The following is a 17461-nucleotide window of genomic DNA, read 5'->3' as shown; positions in this document are numbered from 1 at the left end:
ATGCAAGCTGATGCAGCTGCGAGCAAGCAGCCTCAGACTCAGAAACTTTACTTTTGAATGAGGAATTACAACCCTCTGAGATTTTAGATTTAGAAATGTTAAAAACAATGCAAACATTAACCACAAGAGCAGAAAAACAGAAGTGGGTAAGACGAGGAGCAATCCTTGAAGGCGGTTTGTACATCTCTAAAGAGAAAGCCGATATTACCATCTAATTTATTTAGATATGGCTTTGTTGAGCCATGGGCAGAGCCATGTCTCAACAGGGGGATGGTACAGTTAGTTAACAGAATATTCCAGACATACAGTTCTGAACTACACACAAAAATTTTGTGCAGCATGCCATATTTGCAGTAAACATCATGCACAGGAGCATTCAAACCGAAGCAAGGAGTTTCCCTACACCACCATATCCGTTCCATACTATTTGTATGGACTTCATAGAGTTGAATAAATGTGAAGGAAAGAAATACTGTTTAGTGATCATAGATATGTTTTCAAAATGGGTAGAAGCTTTTCCAACCAGGAATCCGGATGCAGCAACAGTGGCAAAGGCCCTAGTAAAGGAAATAATTCCTAGATTTGGCATACCGGAAAGAATCTATAGTGACAATGGGACACATTTTGTCAATCAGACAATTCAGCAACTTGGGAGATTTTTTGGGATTTCCTTGAGGAATCACTGTGCTTACCACCCACAGTCAGCAGGACTGGTGGAGAGGTACAATGGGATTTTGAAAAACAAGTTAAGGAAGTTGATGAGTGAGACTCAGAAGAATTGGATTTGCTGTTTACCTCTAGCATTGCTGAGCATGAGAACAGTTCTAAATGTAAAGGGCTTGACCCCCTTTGAAGTAGTATTTGGAAAGGCATATTATGTGCCACAGTGGAAAGCTCTTATGCCTGCAGAGCTGGAGGTCGATGGCTCATTAGCCAGTTATATGAAGAGATCGTTAATCAATAAGACTGTTTTGCAGTTAAACTCTTTTTCAGATAAAGAACAGACGAAGCCGGACGCAGTGCTAGCCCCAGGATCCTGGGTGTGGATAAAAGTCATCAAGAAGAAAAACTGGACAAGTCCTAAGTGGGAAGGGCCGTACCAAGTACTGTTGGCAACGCCTACTGCAGTAAAGGTTGCGGAGAGGTCGTCCTGGGTTCACCTGACCCACTGCAAGCCGGTAAAGAATTTCCAGTTAGACAAACATTTTGTAGCTGATATATCACAGAAACAGAATGACCAGGGCAGAGTGTATAAGAGTACAAAGCAACCCCAAAGACATTGGTTTACTGTCCTACTGATCATACACTTATTAACCATGTTGGTGGTGACTTTTCTTTTGCTGGGGTTTTCTGCAAATAACTACACAGATAAAAATAACGAACGTGATGGACTGGCCACAGATTGGCATCCAAACTTTAACACGTACCTAGCTATGAAACGTGTGTATGTAGAGACTATGAACATTTCAAATTGTTGGGTTTGTACAGCCATACCTACAGCATATGGAGGACTTTTGATGTCCGCTGTCCCCTTGGGGATAAATGAGACTTGGGAGAATCTACTTTTTGATACAGGTTCTGTGAGATCACAGGACAAAGTGGCACTGTACTTACCTGTTACACAAAAGGGAATTGTTTGTTTTTACAAAAATGATACGCTCCAAGTTGGTTGAAGTAATTGTAATATAACTGTGTCTTATAAGTGTTATATAAAAGCAAAAGATCAGAGTATTAGTTGTAGCACGAATTATGATTCGTATTTAAGCTTAATGAAAACAACATTGAAAGATGTACAGAAAAATCCTGAATTGTATAAACAGTTGTCTGTTATAGACAGGAAAATGTTTCACTCAAAGTTAACCCGCATCAGTACTAAAGTAGAAAATTGTTATTTTGTTTGTGGGAAAAAAGCATATAAGTGGTTACCTGAGAATTGGTCCGGCAGTTGTTTTTTGGGTTATCTGGTTCCAGCAATAAGACATACTGCAGAATTGCCTCTGGGTAAGATACGGAATGTAAGAGATATAGCTCAGAGAACTGGGAACTCAGTCAAGAAACCTGCTAATCCAGTGGGTAAAATCGAAGCTGATTGGAAAGATCATTCATCCGTAAAAGATAAAGAAAAATTGACTCATATGGACTTGAGTGACAGTGTTATATCCTGGGCTGGAATAATCCCAGCCTATGGAGCAGTCAAATCGATCTGGGAACTGAAAAAATTGTCGAAACTTCTCGAAGTAATGAGCAATGCGACTTTTTCTGCTCTCGAACTTGTGACTGATTAACTGAATGCAATGAAAACTGTTGTACTACAAAACCGAATGGCTCTTGACTTCACCCTAGCGGTGAGAGGTGGTACGTGCGCGCTTATCAAAGAAGAATGCTGTACGTATATCCCAGATAATGAGCACGAGATCAATGACCACCTAGAGGTAATTCAGCAAGTATCAGCAATGGCGGAACCAGGCCCAAACCCACTGACGAACTTTTTCTAGAATCTTTTTGGGGGGGTGGGGTTCAATCCTAATGAATATTTTGATAGCCATTTGTGTAGTTTTGCTCATATTGGGAGCATGTGTTTGTTGCGGGATACCTTGTGTGAAAAGATTAGTTAGGGATTTCGTTGATGTATCTGTAACCGAGACTATGTATCAAGACCTGGAGTTGAATCTGTTGATACCAAATTAAATTCTTTCTGAAATATAAAACAAATGACTTGCCTAGTTGAAAGTTCCAGAGAGGAAGAGACTAGGGAATGAAATAATGTTGTTTATGTTTCTGAATAGAATAAAAAGCATTAAAAGGAGGGAGAATGTTAGAAAAATATGTACTTAAACATATATAAACTGTTAGAAAAATATGTACTTAAACATATATGTAGTGCAAAGTTTAGAAACAGTATAATATGTAATGCATTTGATTCTATTTAACAATATGGCAGTGGAAATGATCTTGCATGTAATTGCTTGAAACTTAGCTGCAGTGTGGTTAACCTCTGACCCTGGCAGTAGCCAGCTCAGCAGGCTTATGTCTTTCAGCAATTATTATCTGCTGGGTTAGAGAGAAATAAATATGTATGCATGTATATCTTTCTTCCTTCCACCGAGAAGGATGGCCTTGTGAACACTACCAGAGATAGAGTGCAGCTGCTTACCAGAGAGACAAAGGAACGTATTAAGAGATGAACTGACTATTGTATGCGAACTAATCTAAAACCTTGGAAGAAGTAACATCTACAGGAAGACATTGTAATTAACCAGGTGCCTTGCAAGGCTGTGTTATTCTCATGGGAAAGTTTTTAAAAAGCATTACCTCAGCATCTTCTTATGAATGAAATATTATGGACTATAGTGATGTAAATGCCCTGTGACTGACCACGTCAGTAAGGTGGGCAAAAGCTGATTGCAAATGGTATATAATTGAAGGTATTTCCTGTATAGAGCCAGTCAAAACTCTATACTTGTTTTGTATAGTTTTTTGCCTCCTAATGTACATTAGTAAAGAAACATTGTTTGAACCTGAGCATCCTGTGTTATTGACTGTCATTTTGAAAAGCCTAATGATTTTTACAGTCTGATTTTAACAATTTATTTGACAAGAGGTAATCACTCCCTTGTTCAAGCCATCTATAGAGTACAACTGCCCCTTTGAGAGGTATCTCACTAAACATATCAACAAATTGGAAACACTCCAAACATGGGACACTTGATGGAAATAGGATTAGATTTATTCCACCTTTTACTTCTACAGATGATGGAAATCAAGGAAAAAAGGCACTAAGGATAAGCCAAGGCTTCATGTTTCAAAGCAGAGAAAGAGTAGATGGTACAAAGGGCTGGCTCACAATGTTTACACAAGGAGCAAAAAGGCAGGTAGTAAGAAAAAGGTAAGATCAGTGAGAGGCAGGGAGAGGAGAAGGTGGGGGAGCTGAAATAGATGTCCTCTGATGATGTAGTTGCTTGGGCTATTATTACTATTTCTAGATTAACCTGGAATATATCAGTAAGTCAGAAAGTAAAGAACTATCCAAAAGGTAGGTTAACACAACATTTAATACAAAGGCACAGTTGGGACATTTATGGTACTCCAGTATTATGAGCCGGAAAACAGGGATCCTGGGTGATGTAGGCCAGATGTACTGTCTGTGACATACGTAGAGATGGATATACATAATTTACATGCATGCCCATCACTGCATGATATTATTCAGAATAGTGCAGTATTTCTTTCTTTTTAATTAAATAATTTGTTTAGTTTACTTTTGTTAACCAGGTGAATGAATGTTACAAGTAAATACTTTTCCTGGGACTCAGTGAAGCAGTACTACAAGAAAACAGAACTTTACGGCACTAAGTTTTTAAAGTAGTAATGCTTAATGGAAACATTATAGTTAAATGATTTTTTAAGGGGTAGGTGTTTGATGTTTTTCATTATGAGCACCTGAAAATTAGAACCAGTAATGTTGTAAAATTTGTTATTGTATATATTGTTATTAAACTTATTACAATGATTTACCTAACATTGTCACTTAAGTGTTTGAAAAAAATATATATTTTTCAGTTTCTTTTTATCTCCCATGCTACCCAACCATCAGGCCACTGCCTTGTCTGCCCATTACTTGGGTGAGAGCTCCATTGTCCATTCATTCTGTCCAGGGTCTGATCAATTGGAACCTATTTATTCTCAAGTCAGGCAAGAGTTAGCTATGGCAGGGCCATCAAGAAGGCAGCTATGAGGGGAGTTTGAGTGATGGCCCATTCCTCTTTGGCCTGATGGGGATGTGAACACCTGTGTTCACTCAGGTATCCCCTATAGAGGCATCCATTCTCTCACAATTGCTCCTCATAGGGGCAACCATCAGTGGTTTCAGTGGTTATAACCACAAATCTCCTGACTTATGGGTTGCTTCCAGCATGGTATGTTCCCACTTAGCCCTAGAGCAACAGATGTCATAGGCCCAGTACCTTCAAATCTTGTCTGTTGATAGGGCACAGACAGAAGAGGCCTTCAATTTCCTTCCCCTATCCCTAGCTCATCCAGCTCTTAAGTAACGATTCAAACCTGGGTCATCAGGATTGTTGTCACGGCTTTGCTTGCTGCACAACCATGGGATCTGTGTGTCTGAAAAATACGATGTGATTAAGAAAAAAGTTTCAAAACTCAAAGCTTCTCCAGCATGGGGATCTATTGATACTTATATATTTATGTAAACACCAACAGCAGTATACCCCAGCAGAAGAAATACTCATGCATTCCATATGCATACTCTCATACATAGTCTAAGGCCATTAAGTGTTATAACTATTTATGCTCTGCCATTACCCTCCCTCAGGCTACACCTCCTTTCTCCAGGAGGACCATACCAGTCAATTCCAGAGTAAATTTGTGAAAACCCATCCACTCATCCAGGCTATGTTTAAAGTAGGATAGTGAGTCACCCCACTTAACATGCAAGGGGAGTCCAGTCAAGAGCTTTGGGAGACAATGAGTTATACATCTGTCCCAACACCTTGTTTTAGTTTTCTGTTTTTGAAAAATTAGGATCTTGGTTCTAGTACTGGTGTAGTCAGAAGATAATTGTTTCTCTTATGGGACAGTAAATGAGACAGAGATCTCCCCTCAAAAGTCTATAAAATATTAAACAAAAGGCTAGAAGCTAGAACCTCCAGCCTCTCCTGATAGGTCAGAGACCTTAGGGCTGTGATGTATTTGTTAGGAACCTTTGGGGTTAGAAATACATCCCAAAGGGGACATTGTACCCAAATAATGGTCTGACTGAGAATAAGAAAGTGATTACCTCTTTAGACCCTGAAGATATTCCTTTTGCAATTAGCTATGCTAAATAATAGGATTTCCTGACAGTCACTGCCACATTGTGGTAAAAAAGAGAGAGAGAAAAGTGAGGGAATTAACAATCCAAGTTCCTAGGCCCCTGACTGCATGTTTATTTTGTAGGAGTGCGTTGTCTATATAGCATGATGAGGAAGGGATTGCCCAATAAAATACTACACTTGTTAGCATTTAGTCTGAGCCCAAATTTGTAATCCTTTTGAAGAAGTTCACCATATCCTGCAGTCAGGATTTATCCCTCACAAATCCAAACTATTTGGTGGCAAGGTTAAATGAGATTCTTGATATCATAGTTAATGAGTTCATTAATAATATGGTCCATGGCTTTGCAGACGAGACTTGTAAGACAGGTCTGTAATTACCTGGGTCAATTGTAATACCACCTCTATTAAGAGGCATCATGACTGTGGTGCAGGGACTAAACTAGTAGGTAAGGTTAGGATAAACAGTTAAGGTGTAGGTTAGCAATGGTATGTTTAGCACTATTAATTAAGCAGCAAGGTATATTGTCAGGTCCCATGGAGGAGATAATTTTGGTCTTGGTTGGAATGATTTTAAATGACCATGGTAGGACTCAAACCTATAATCTTCGGATTCACAACTTTGGACTTAGTATACATTCCCTCACATCTGTACCTTGGTATTCTATGGCTTGCAATTATGATCCCTGGCATTTCAAAAGGCATGCAGTCTCAATACTGCTATAAACTGCAGCCTACAATTTCAGTACTTTACATAAATTGCAGATTCATCTGAGTAAATACAATCATGTTCGCATTATGCACAATATACAACTTAAACCATTAAGTAATATAGATTGCAGAACACATCCTCTTCTGGGTCATGCTATATTTATATCATATGTTTGAAATACACAGTAGCAAACAAGAAATAAAAGTATGGGAGGTCTGCCCATCTAACACAATGACTAGCTTGTCAATTACTACTTACTGAAGAGACACTGCTGTGTCTATATATGACTGTCTCATCAAATAGTGAACACTCAGAAAAGCAGACGAAGAAATAGCAATCATTTTAGATTGAATCTAAAGTGAACAAAAACAACAAATCACAACACTAAGCTCCCCTGTACCTCCCCAAACCACCTGCTAATTTTATATATATATATATATATATATATATATATATATATATATATATATATATATATATATATATATATAACCAATATTGCACAACAGTGGGGAAAGGGCAAATTCCCTGACCTGGCTGCAACCAGATGTCACACAAAGACGTAGCCAGCTAAAACACCATTAAGGAGAATGTTCGGCCATATGAGGTTTTGCTCTTATTCACAGCACTAAAAAGTGTTTGCTTATATGAGTGTTTGCTCTTTTGACCTACAACCATAGATCGATAGATATTTTTGACAGTTTATGCAGCTGTGTGGCAGTACTATGTTAGATCTGGCTTTCTTCTTTTATAGTTGGTGGGCTTTATTAATCAAGATGTCTGCTTGGCTTACTAAACTGATGTGTACGTGTGTGTGTGTGTGTGTGTGTGTGTGTGTGTGTGTGTGTGTGTGTGTGAGGGGCAGGATGTCTGAATGAGCTTATATGGTAAGTAAAGTGCAGATAAAGATTAGAGTGAGTGGTTGAAAGTGTGTTTTTTTGGGGGGGGGTTATTTTGACTAATGTGTGTTACTAGATGAATGCATTATGTGTGTAATGGTAATGTTTCAGCTGAGTGGCCAATAGCATGCTATTGTGTGGGTTTTCTCTGTTTTTAGTGACTGAGTGTGCATATGTACATGTGTGTATGTAGGTAGGGGTTACAGTGCGCATTCATATGTTTGTGTGTTGGGAATGAATTGTTAGTTGTGAAAAAAAAGATGCAGTGTGTAAGTGTAAGTAAGAAATGCATTGTGTATTTGGAAGTATATATCAGAGTATGAAGTGTAGGTTGTATGTTTGGTGTACACTATAAAATGTGAGAGAAGCAGGTGCTGTGTGAGCTAAGTGTTTGCTCAATTCTTTGACCTGAGCAGCATTCACATTACAATAAGTGCTATCTCTGAGATGGTTACATAAATTTGGGGAGAGTGAGGAGCATACTCCACTTAAGAGCATGTGTAGTACATGATTTCGTACCTTAGATTGAATGGATTTAGTTTGTGAGTGCTGGTTTGTGTGTGTGTGTGTGTGTGTGTGTGTGTCCATATGTGTTTGCGTGTTTGATGGGTTATTAAACTGATTAGCAGGCTAGCTAATGACTGTGCTCCGTGAATGTGTGTTTTTTTCAGAGAGTTGTTCACTGACTAATTTGCTATCAACATGAAGGAGCTAATCCTAAATATGAACTATGATTGTACAACATCCACAGATTAATTACTTGTTGTGGTATTCTGGAATGTTCTTAGTTCCCCCATTTTGTGCAGTAGCGTTGGTGAGAAGACAAGGGGTAGTTCTAAGATGGATTTTCTTACTTGTTTACTTTGTTAACCATGTTGACAGGCTGATCCTAGGAATATTTTCATCCACAAATGTCACAATTATAAATCTTAAGCAATTACATGGACGAATATAAATGGATTTAAGCATGCAACTAGTAGTGGAAGAGCAAATTGGTTTATAGCTTGAACTTTGCTCCTAGATGTCAATGCTGTTTTCAGGATTTATTTAAATCTTCTAAAATATTACTTACTGAGTTTTATTTGGATTTGTTCATGTTTTATTGTTAATTCTTCATCAATTTCCAAATGTTTATACACTCCCTCTTGCTCAAGTTCTTTTATATCACATTCTTGTCACAAACTGATGTTTTCTTGGTGACGCAGCTTTCCTGCCTTAAAGGTTGCTTTTGCACATTTATCAAGACCAAATAACATTCTTATGTCATATGAGAAAGTTTTGATTACTTGCAGTTGTGCTTTCAGTTCCTCATCTGATGTGCTATACAGTTTTAAATCATCGACAAAGAGAAGATGAAAAGTCTTTACACTTTGTTGCTTTTGTAGAAGCCAAATTATAGCCATGATTTGATCTGTTAAGCAGAATGCTGAATAAGTTAAGGGCAAGGCAAAAGAGCAGCGGTGACAGAGAGTCACCCTGGACTAGCCCCCTTCGGATTTTTATCCCTGGAATAATAATTTGTCCTTTATCATGGCTTAACTGCAAAGTGGTTTGCCACTGTTTCATGGTCACTGTAATGTAGTTGATCATTGTAGGGAGTATCTTATACATTTTAAGAACTCTTTTATCCATGAATGTGGGATACTGTCAATTTTTTTTTGTAGTCTATGTATGCCATACTTAGATTCTTCCCCTTTTTACAGTTCTCCACTATGACTTTATTTAACAATAAATTATCCTTTGTTCCATATGATTTGCTTTTATTACCCTTTTGTTCTATTGCCATAATTGAGTTTTCTTCTAAATCACTATAAAGCCTGTCGGCATCAATTCCAGTGTATAGTTTAAATGTTGTTGGAAGGCAAGTTATTGGTCTATAGTTTTCAGGTTCACTTTTAAGAAGGAGCATTGTTTTTCCTGTTGTTAGCCAGGCTGGTGTCTGTTTGGGGTGTGCATATAAATAGTTTTTACTCATGACTAAATCTTTGTGCAAAGATGTTAATACTTTTAGACAGAAGTTAGGTACTGCATCTGGGCCTGGGGTTTTCCAATTAGAGTCTTTTCTTAACTTTGTTTCAGTCATTCCTCTCAACCTCTTAGAGCAAGAAATTTGGACAAAGCCATATATAAAAGTGGGACAAAGGCCCAAAAATAGAGACAGTTTTTAAATATTGCTCTTACAAACTTAGAAATTTGATAGAATAACAGGTTTTGCATTAGCATGAATTTTCTGAAGGGTGTGAAGTCTGAAACTAAATGTCTGTCATTATTTTCTAACTTCAACCTTTAATGATTTGCCACTAAATTGCCAGAAAAACACAATTTTATGAAAAACTTACCAAAAATATTCAGCAAAAATCTGGACATTCTGCAAAAATCTGTACAGTTGAGAGGTATGGTTTCAATCTTTCTGGACTCTCTATGTCCTCCAGTGTATGGTTGGCCAGATAATAATTTAAGTTTTTTTTGCTCTTTTGGCACTCTTTCTAAAATGACAAGCTTCTCTTTTAAGATCGGACAATTCATTTCTGGTATATAGCTCTTTAAGATCACTATATTCATTTCCTAATTGAAATTGTTTTCATTGGCCTCTACTACTACCTGCACAGTTTTAGGCTCACTATTATCCTTGTCAACATCAAGTACCAGGACAAAAACACTGTCACCTTTTTTGTAGCACAAATCTTTTCTATATTAGATCTTAAGCATTTTGCAGCTTATACACTTAAACTGCAATATGTTGCAGAGGTATTTTTCTTAATTTCCTTTTTTTTTCTTGCCCGAAGTCAGGTTATTTTGCCACCATAGCCTTTATTATCTGCAAGTGATGTACCACAAACTGCATGAACAAGGAGAACAATCAGCTTGCAGGACTGTGCCCTTACTACAGTTTTCCTCACACACAGTGGACATACTTTTTGAAGTGCTTCAGGTTCCAAAGTTTCTTTATATTCTTGGGCCTTCATTTCACTATTATGGATTTCTTGTCCTCTTGTTTTGTTTCTTATACTTGCTGATATCCCATACAAAAAAATCTGTTTATTTTTCAGCTTTTACAAAGTCATTTTCTGATGCAATTTTATCTAATGTATGAGTTGGCATTAGAATGCATTTGAAATGTACTTAATCCAGTATTTACAGCTAAATATAAACTCCAACAGCCACTTCCAAATCCCTTGTTAGTGGGAATGATTTTTTTATAAATTGTATAAATAGAAGGTCTTCCACTATCCATCAGCCTTCAAGGAATTATACTCAATGTCTTGATTTATGTGTACTACCCTGGCTTGGACTGGGGCATAATGTGACATGGATTCATTTTAGTTCTTGCCATGATACGTTAAAAGTTAGAAACAGAAACAAGAACCACATTCAGGAAATGAGGTATTCCACAGCTGACAGCAGTAAAAACTCCAAAAGAACCAAGCGAGGAATACACCCTTAATCTTTTAATAAAACAAACAGCGCAACTCAAAGCTTTGGAGTACAGCTAATATTAAAGCTAAGTTGATGGATGCTCCTCTGGATCCTAATTTTTTGTCTGGGAAAGCAGCTGCTGGTTTATTTAAATTCCTTCAAGATAAGGGTAAGGCCTTACAGGAGCTTAAACATGTGTCTGTTTCTGCTGTGCCTAAATTTCAGAGGAACTACCCTAGTTTTATGTAGGAAAATGGATAGAATGTTCAAAACTAGAGCGCTTGAACATATTAGGGACATTAAAAATAAGAAAGACAGCAGTGCATTAGCTAACCATGTAAGCTGTGAAGATCCTACACATATTTTAAAATTTTTTTGTGATACAAGTAATACATCCTGACATCAGAGGGGGCGACATTGAGAATCACACAGAAAGCATTGAGCAAGAATGGATGCTGAAAGCCCCCCAGGTTTGAATGGCATTGCTTCCCTTAAAACTTTTCTCAAAGCACGTCCCTTGCCACATAAATTCTAGTAACCTGTCCTTGGAAGCTTTCATTTTTAGTATAATATATACAGAAATGGTTAGCTTGTTGTTATGTGCAGTGTTATTGTTATGTGAAATACTTAAAACATCCTATGGCACCTATCAAAAAGAGTAGGGGAAGTTCCACTAGTGCACTGGCTAAATTGCCCATAGTAGTATAAATACCAGGTAGGGTCTGCATTAGCCTAATAGGACTAACCCAGTCAACAAGGATAAATAAATAAAATAAAACAAATTTGGCAACCTATCTACTAACACAAAAACTGCAGAATCTGTTTATTTGGGACTATAGATGTTCAAAGATTGCCAGTAAAAAAAAATGATGCCTGCCAGGTAATATGGAGGACTAAGGTTATTGGATTTGCAGAGATATTCACAAGCAGCAAATCTTATACATAAGGTGCATATGGCAGAAGCTAGAACCCAAGCCAGGTCTACACAGTCTCACTGGAGATTTATGTAATAACGTTGCAGCACAACATGTTTGCTACTCAGTAAAGTTAATGGATGTGAGACCCAGGGTGAGGGTAGAGGGCAGGTTATTTAAACTTTTGATGAGGAAAGGATGTTAGAGAAGGAACATAACATACTAAATATGATCTGGCTAAATACCCAAAATGGTTACTGTTAATGAATTAATTCTATGGGAAAGATGGTTAAAAGGGATTTCATATACGGGATAGATTTATGCTAGGAAAAAAAAAACTCCTCCCACCCCCTCATTAACTTTAGTAGATTTCATACAAAGATGTCATTATATAGCTGTTCTATAATGGCAGTATCTGTAATTAATAAATCTCAGGAGAACATTCCCAATAGCAGAAGGTGATCCATTAAATATAATAGGGTGGGACCCCAGTGAGAAAGTGATCAAACCCAGATGCCTATCCTCACTGTACAAAGCTCTAGATGTTTCTAATGCACCAGTCTTTGAGGTGGTCAGGCACAAGTGGGCCAGTCTTCTAAGCGCACAGATAATGCCTTCAGAAAGTTTGAACATATCCATGGCCTATCTTGCAGCCATGTTCTATAATGTTTTGTCATTTCAAAAAGGTTCACTTTTTGGCATGGGACTGCTAAGCAAATGCAATCTAGAGGGAGGGGGAATGTTTGAGATATAATTAACCAGAAGCAGCAGGAAACCTGCATCTTCTCTTTTGTTGAAAGGAGCTCTATAATATTTGGATGAAGGTGCATAAGGTACTAACACAGAAATCCAGACATGCATTAACTGCTCTTAAAGTTTAGTTACTATGATTTCTGCTTCAGATGCCTTACAGTAGCACTAGTGAATGGCTCCTTCAAGTAATAACAGTTTTATCAGAAATTATGTTTTGCTGCTGAACAACTTGTCTAGCAGAAATCAGTAGAGAACTTTTATTACTATAGTAATAATCTCTGTTCAGCTTTACCAAATTTGGATAGCTCTACAGAATTAATAAATATTGGTGTTGTTTTTATTCTTATGGTCTGAATGTAAATAAGTTGACTTGAACTTATAAATCCCTGTATTGTCTTTGTTCTAGATATACTGAAGTTGTGAACTGTTTTGTTGGTGATACATGCTTCTGTGATATATGCAATAAAGTATTTTTAATAGAAGTAAGTGGGCTTTATGACTGATATTTAAAATGAAAGACTAGTTTATTTAACAGATTATTTGTTCATGGTATTTGAGAGGGCAATACTCTCTTTGTTCATTGAGCCATGATACATGCTTAATTTGCCATATAACAAAATTTCTGGTCTCTGGCCAATAACTTCAGTCAAATGAATGTTCAGTTATATGCACCTTGAAACTGAAACTTTAACAGAACAAAAAGCAATGCTATAACTTTAATGATCCACAACTTACAAATATCACTGAAGGCACATAGTTTTCTTCCATAGCACATTATGCAACTCAATGACTATTTTATGAACAAACCTTAAATAAATCAATAAAAATTCATTGCCATCCATCCAACACATGTTCCTGATGTGCCTTCTCACATGTGCCTGCTTCCAGAGCAAAAATAAATCTTGCCAGATGGAAGAGAGGATGCCACTAACTTACAGCCCCAATCAGAAGACAGCCAGCTGGTTTAGGGTGGTACCTCATGTCAGTACCTTACAAAAACATAAGGAAATGCAGACTTGTATTTTAATATATAAAAGAAAGGAGTGGAAAGCAGGCATGCCTGATATTATAAAACATAAACGAAAAACGTTTTTATAAATAATAAATACCCAGTTTGGTATCCCCTACAAGCTAGTGCATTCATTTGTCCCAGAGTTCTCATCAGCCCTGTGCAAAACTTCCATATTCTATATTTCAGTGACTTGGGCCACTATGAAAGGAGGGGACAGTACCACACCTGTGCTATGGTAGTGTAAATTATATTCTAACTGCACACAGTCTATAAAGTGATGCTGTACAGTGGACAATAGTGTTGCATTAGTAACACTATTGTCCACTGTAACACATCACTATTTGTGCATGATCTAAGTGATGCTGTACAGTGGACAATAGTGTTGCATTAGTAACTATTCTTTTATAGCCATTGGAAACAAACTATATTATGGTTTGACTACAGAAAATGGAAAGCCAAACAACAAAAATACATTTTTGACTTCTCTTACCTCTGTCTTGTGCACATCTTCAATAAGGTTTACTTCCTCTTTACTTGGATGAATCCATCCACCTTCTACCACAACAGGTTGAACTACGCTCTTTGTAGGCATTATATTGGCAGGCTCAAGAGTTGTCAAACGCTGTCCTATGACAAAGTAAGCAGAGACACATTATGGTGGTTCAGCTACTTACAGTAAAATGACTTTAGTTTTAGTAGGGTTCCTTATATTCTATTGTAGAGAGAACAGACATGAACAACATATACAGTATCTGACTGGAAAGACACAAAGTATTTTTCCGTTCAGTGTACAGACTGTATGCTTGGATTCTAAGTTTCGGGGCAAGTTTTCATCCACAGAACTATTAAGTTAATTGGCTTCTGGTTGCAAAGTAGGAATATTTATACTCCTCAGTCATCAGAAAAATACATTTCTAAACTCCAGTTGTATAAAATACAAGCAGCTGAATTTTATGTCGTGTCATATGAAAGTGAAAACTCAGATCACATTGCTGATATAATTCCTTCATTTCTGTGTGTACATGTGGCGACAGCCCTCCATAGGACTTCCCAGGTATTTTTAGAACTTTACATGCAAGGGATGTCACCCACCCTCCCCCATACCAAATGCAAGTGGTCATCAGGCTGCCATATTGACAGTCACAATTCCAAATGGAAGTGACTGTCAACGAGAAAATGGATGGGGAAAAGCAGATTTTCATTTGCATTTCCTGGGTAAACATTTCCATATTGATCTTCTGAAATTGGAAGACCAATTTTTTTGAAGTTGCCTGCCACACTTGTTTGGAGTGCAGAAGAAGAAATGTGTGGTTTATGATTCTAATGATTGCTTTTTAAAACTAGTCTTTGCACAAAAATGCCATCAGACTGCTGCTTTCTGTAAATGATATATGTAAGTGGAAAAAAAGAAAATAAAAGTTTCATACCATATCTCATTCATCCATTGATCAGTTCATTGGTTGATTGGTTGCTTGGTTTATTGATTGATTGATTGATCAAGTGATTCCTTCATTCATTAATTCACTGATTATCTACTTTATTCCATTTATGGTCACAAGGAGGTACAGCCTGACTTTGCACTGAGTGATACAAGGCAGAGAAACTTATGGATGGGGTGACAGCCAATCATGAGACATTCACCCCTCCTCCCACACACACAGACATACAGTCACATAAACACAAATATCCCTTTGGGAAATTTGGATTATCTCCAATTCATGTGTGTTATGTCTTTGGAATCAGGGAGGAAAGTTAATCACTTAGTAAACTCTTTAAATAATGTGCATTTGTCAAAACCTCCTGGACAACGAAGCAGCCAATGTGCGACCCTCAGTGTTTTTCAGATTTCTAAGACCATCTGATTTTCCCACTTAGTTGCTGGCCTCATGCATAGCCTACAATGTGTAGCTGGAAACCAGGGCTCTGTTGCTTGATTGCTCTTAGTACAGGTGGCTAAGCTCCACAGCAACAAGCACTAATTGCTCATGTGCTGTTGCTCACGCCATAAAAGAACCATTTGTTTGTGTGTGATTCTGTACTGTTTTTAATGGTGTACTGGATCATAACCTTCCAGAGCACGAGTAAGACACCTTTTCACTATATGCTGCTGATCTTTTCTTCAGTGGGATACACTGACTTCAGAGTGAGAATAACTAACTAAAGTGGTTATGGGAGAAAACCCCTGCTGGTGAAGGGGCTTGTCTCCAGCAATTTGTTTGCCTTTATTTGCTTATAAGCCCCACAGTCTCAAACATAAGTGTGCGTTTCACCCTGTGCTTGCCAAGGATTTGTGAATCTGTAGGTTTCGTTTTGAGGACTAAAACTGAATTCAGACATTTATTGCTTGAATATGAGGACACATAAAGGAATACTGGACTGAGTACCGGGCTTATCTATGCATGTTATCCTTTTCAATATTTTAATTACTTTTCTGATAGTCCCTCAGAGTGGGATTCCTGTTATCTGTTAATGGGAAATTCAGCTAGATAAGGGTACAAATGTGTTATTTTTCTGGTGTTTTTGAAAGAAAGTGTAAAATGAACTTACTTCAGACTATTCTTTCCTACTTGCAGCAGAGTGTGCATGGTAAAGCTACTACATTTTTCATGTCTAATCTTACTCCTTAAACAGTCTGAATTAGATGGTAGAAAAATGGCTTTGAATGCATTTAAAATTAAGAAAGCATTTCAGAGTTTTCTAGGCATAAGCATAAAAGAAATGAGACATTTTGATAGTCATACTTGGATATGAAGGCTTCAAGACTACATTTTCCTGAAATGACTGGAGTCAACATAAAGTAGTTAAAACTGCTGACGTAAGGCAGAAAAATGTAGTCCTTCCTAAATTAAATTTTTAAAAATCGATTTTGCTGTTTCTGTAGATTACTTGTACATTGAGTTCTTTGAATAAGCATAAAGAAAGAATGAAAGAAAGAAAGAAAAATTCCCTTTCCTCTCACAGTCTAAGTCTGAGGGTAAACGCAAAGGCAGACGTCCTGTCTGGTGGACCCCAGCCATAAACAAACTATACAATAGAAGGAGGAAGCTACTACATGATAGAGCAAAATCCCAAAAAGGGAAGGCATCTCTGATCAGTATTAGCAAAAAACTACGGGCACTCATAACATCGTCTAAGGCCAGCTTCGAGAGAAAAATTGCACAAGACACTAAGGATAATCACAAGGCTTTCTTTAGTTATATTAGGAACCTGGGTGGGAATTCCCAGATATGCTCAGAATTAGTCCAAAATGACAAAAAATACACCGAACCCACAGACATTGCCAACATCCTAGCTGACAGGTTCAGCGCAAACTCCCCCCCCACCAAAAGGGCAAATATCTATCCCAGCAGAGTGCTGCCCCTGACATCTCAGATGCTCAGGTAAGAGCCGCCCTCTCCAAAGCAAAAAACACAGCATCAATGGGACCAGACGGTGTCCTGGGCTGTGTCCAACATGAACTCCAAGAAGAGCTAAACCCAAACATAAAACTACTGTTCAATCTCAGCCTTACTACAGGATATGTACCCAAAGAGTGGCGTACAGCAGCAGTGGTCCCTCTCCACAAAGGTGGTGCCTCAATGGATCCTGGAAACTATCGCCCCATAAGCCTGACTAGCTTGGTCTGCAAAGCTATGGAAAGGATCATCATGGACCTCATAAATAAAGATATTGGGGACCTACAGACACTGGATCCTACCCAGTTTGGCTTTGTTAAAGGCAGATCCTGCCTCTTAAACCTGGTTGATTTCTTTGAAACAGTCACCAAGGCCATTGACGAGGGGAAGGTGGTCCACACAGCCTACCTGGACCTCGCAAAAGCCTTCGATACAATACCCCACTCGGGCATTATAGATAAGCTCACCAGCTTAAATATAAACCCCTATGATCACTAGATGGGTTGCAAACTGGCTCAAGGACAGAAC

The 17461-nt window shown here is 37.9% G+C and overlaps 1 protein-coding gene across 1 annotated transcript in view; it reads right to left on the bottom strand.

The window, feature by feature from the left end:
• LOC122791430 (doublecortin domain-containing protein 1-like) overlaps window positions 1–17461 on the bottom strand; it is a 526863-nt gene that overhangs the window by 138488 nt on the left and 370914 nt on the right. Inside the window, exon 15 of the mRNA XM_044059172.1 lies at window positions 14029–14165. Within this exon, the coding sequence (XP_043915107.1) occupies window positions 14029–14165 (137 nt within the window). The remainder of the gene's footprint in view (window positions 1–14028; window positions 14166–17461) is intronic.

Source organism: Protopterus annectens, chromosome 17.part0 (genome assembly GCF_019279795.1).
Source record: "Protopterus annectens isolate FY-2018-M chromosome 17.part0, PAN1.0, whole genome shotgun sequence".
Classification (NCBI taxonomy): Eukaryota; Metazoa; Chordata; order Ceratodontiformes; family Protopteridae; genus Protopterus; species Protopterus annectens.
This window is presented reverse-complemented; position numbering and strand designations above follow the sequence as displayed.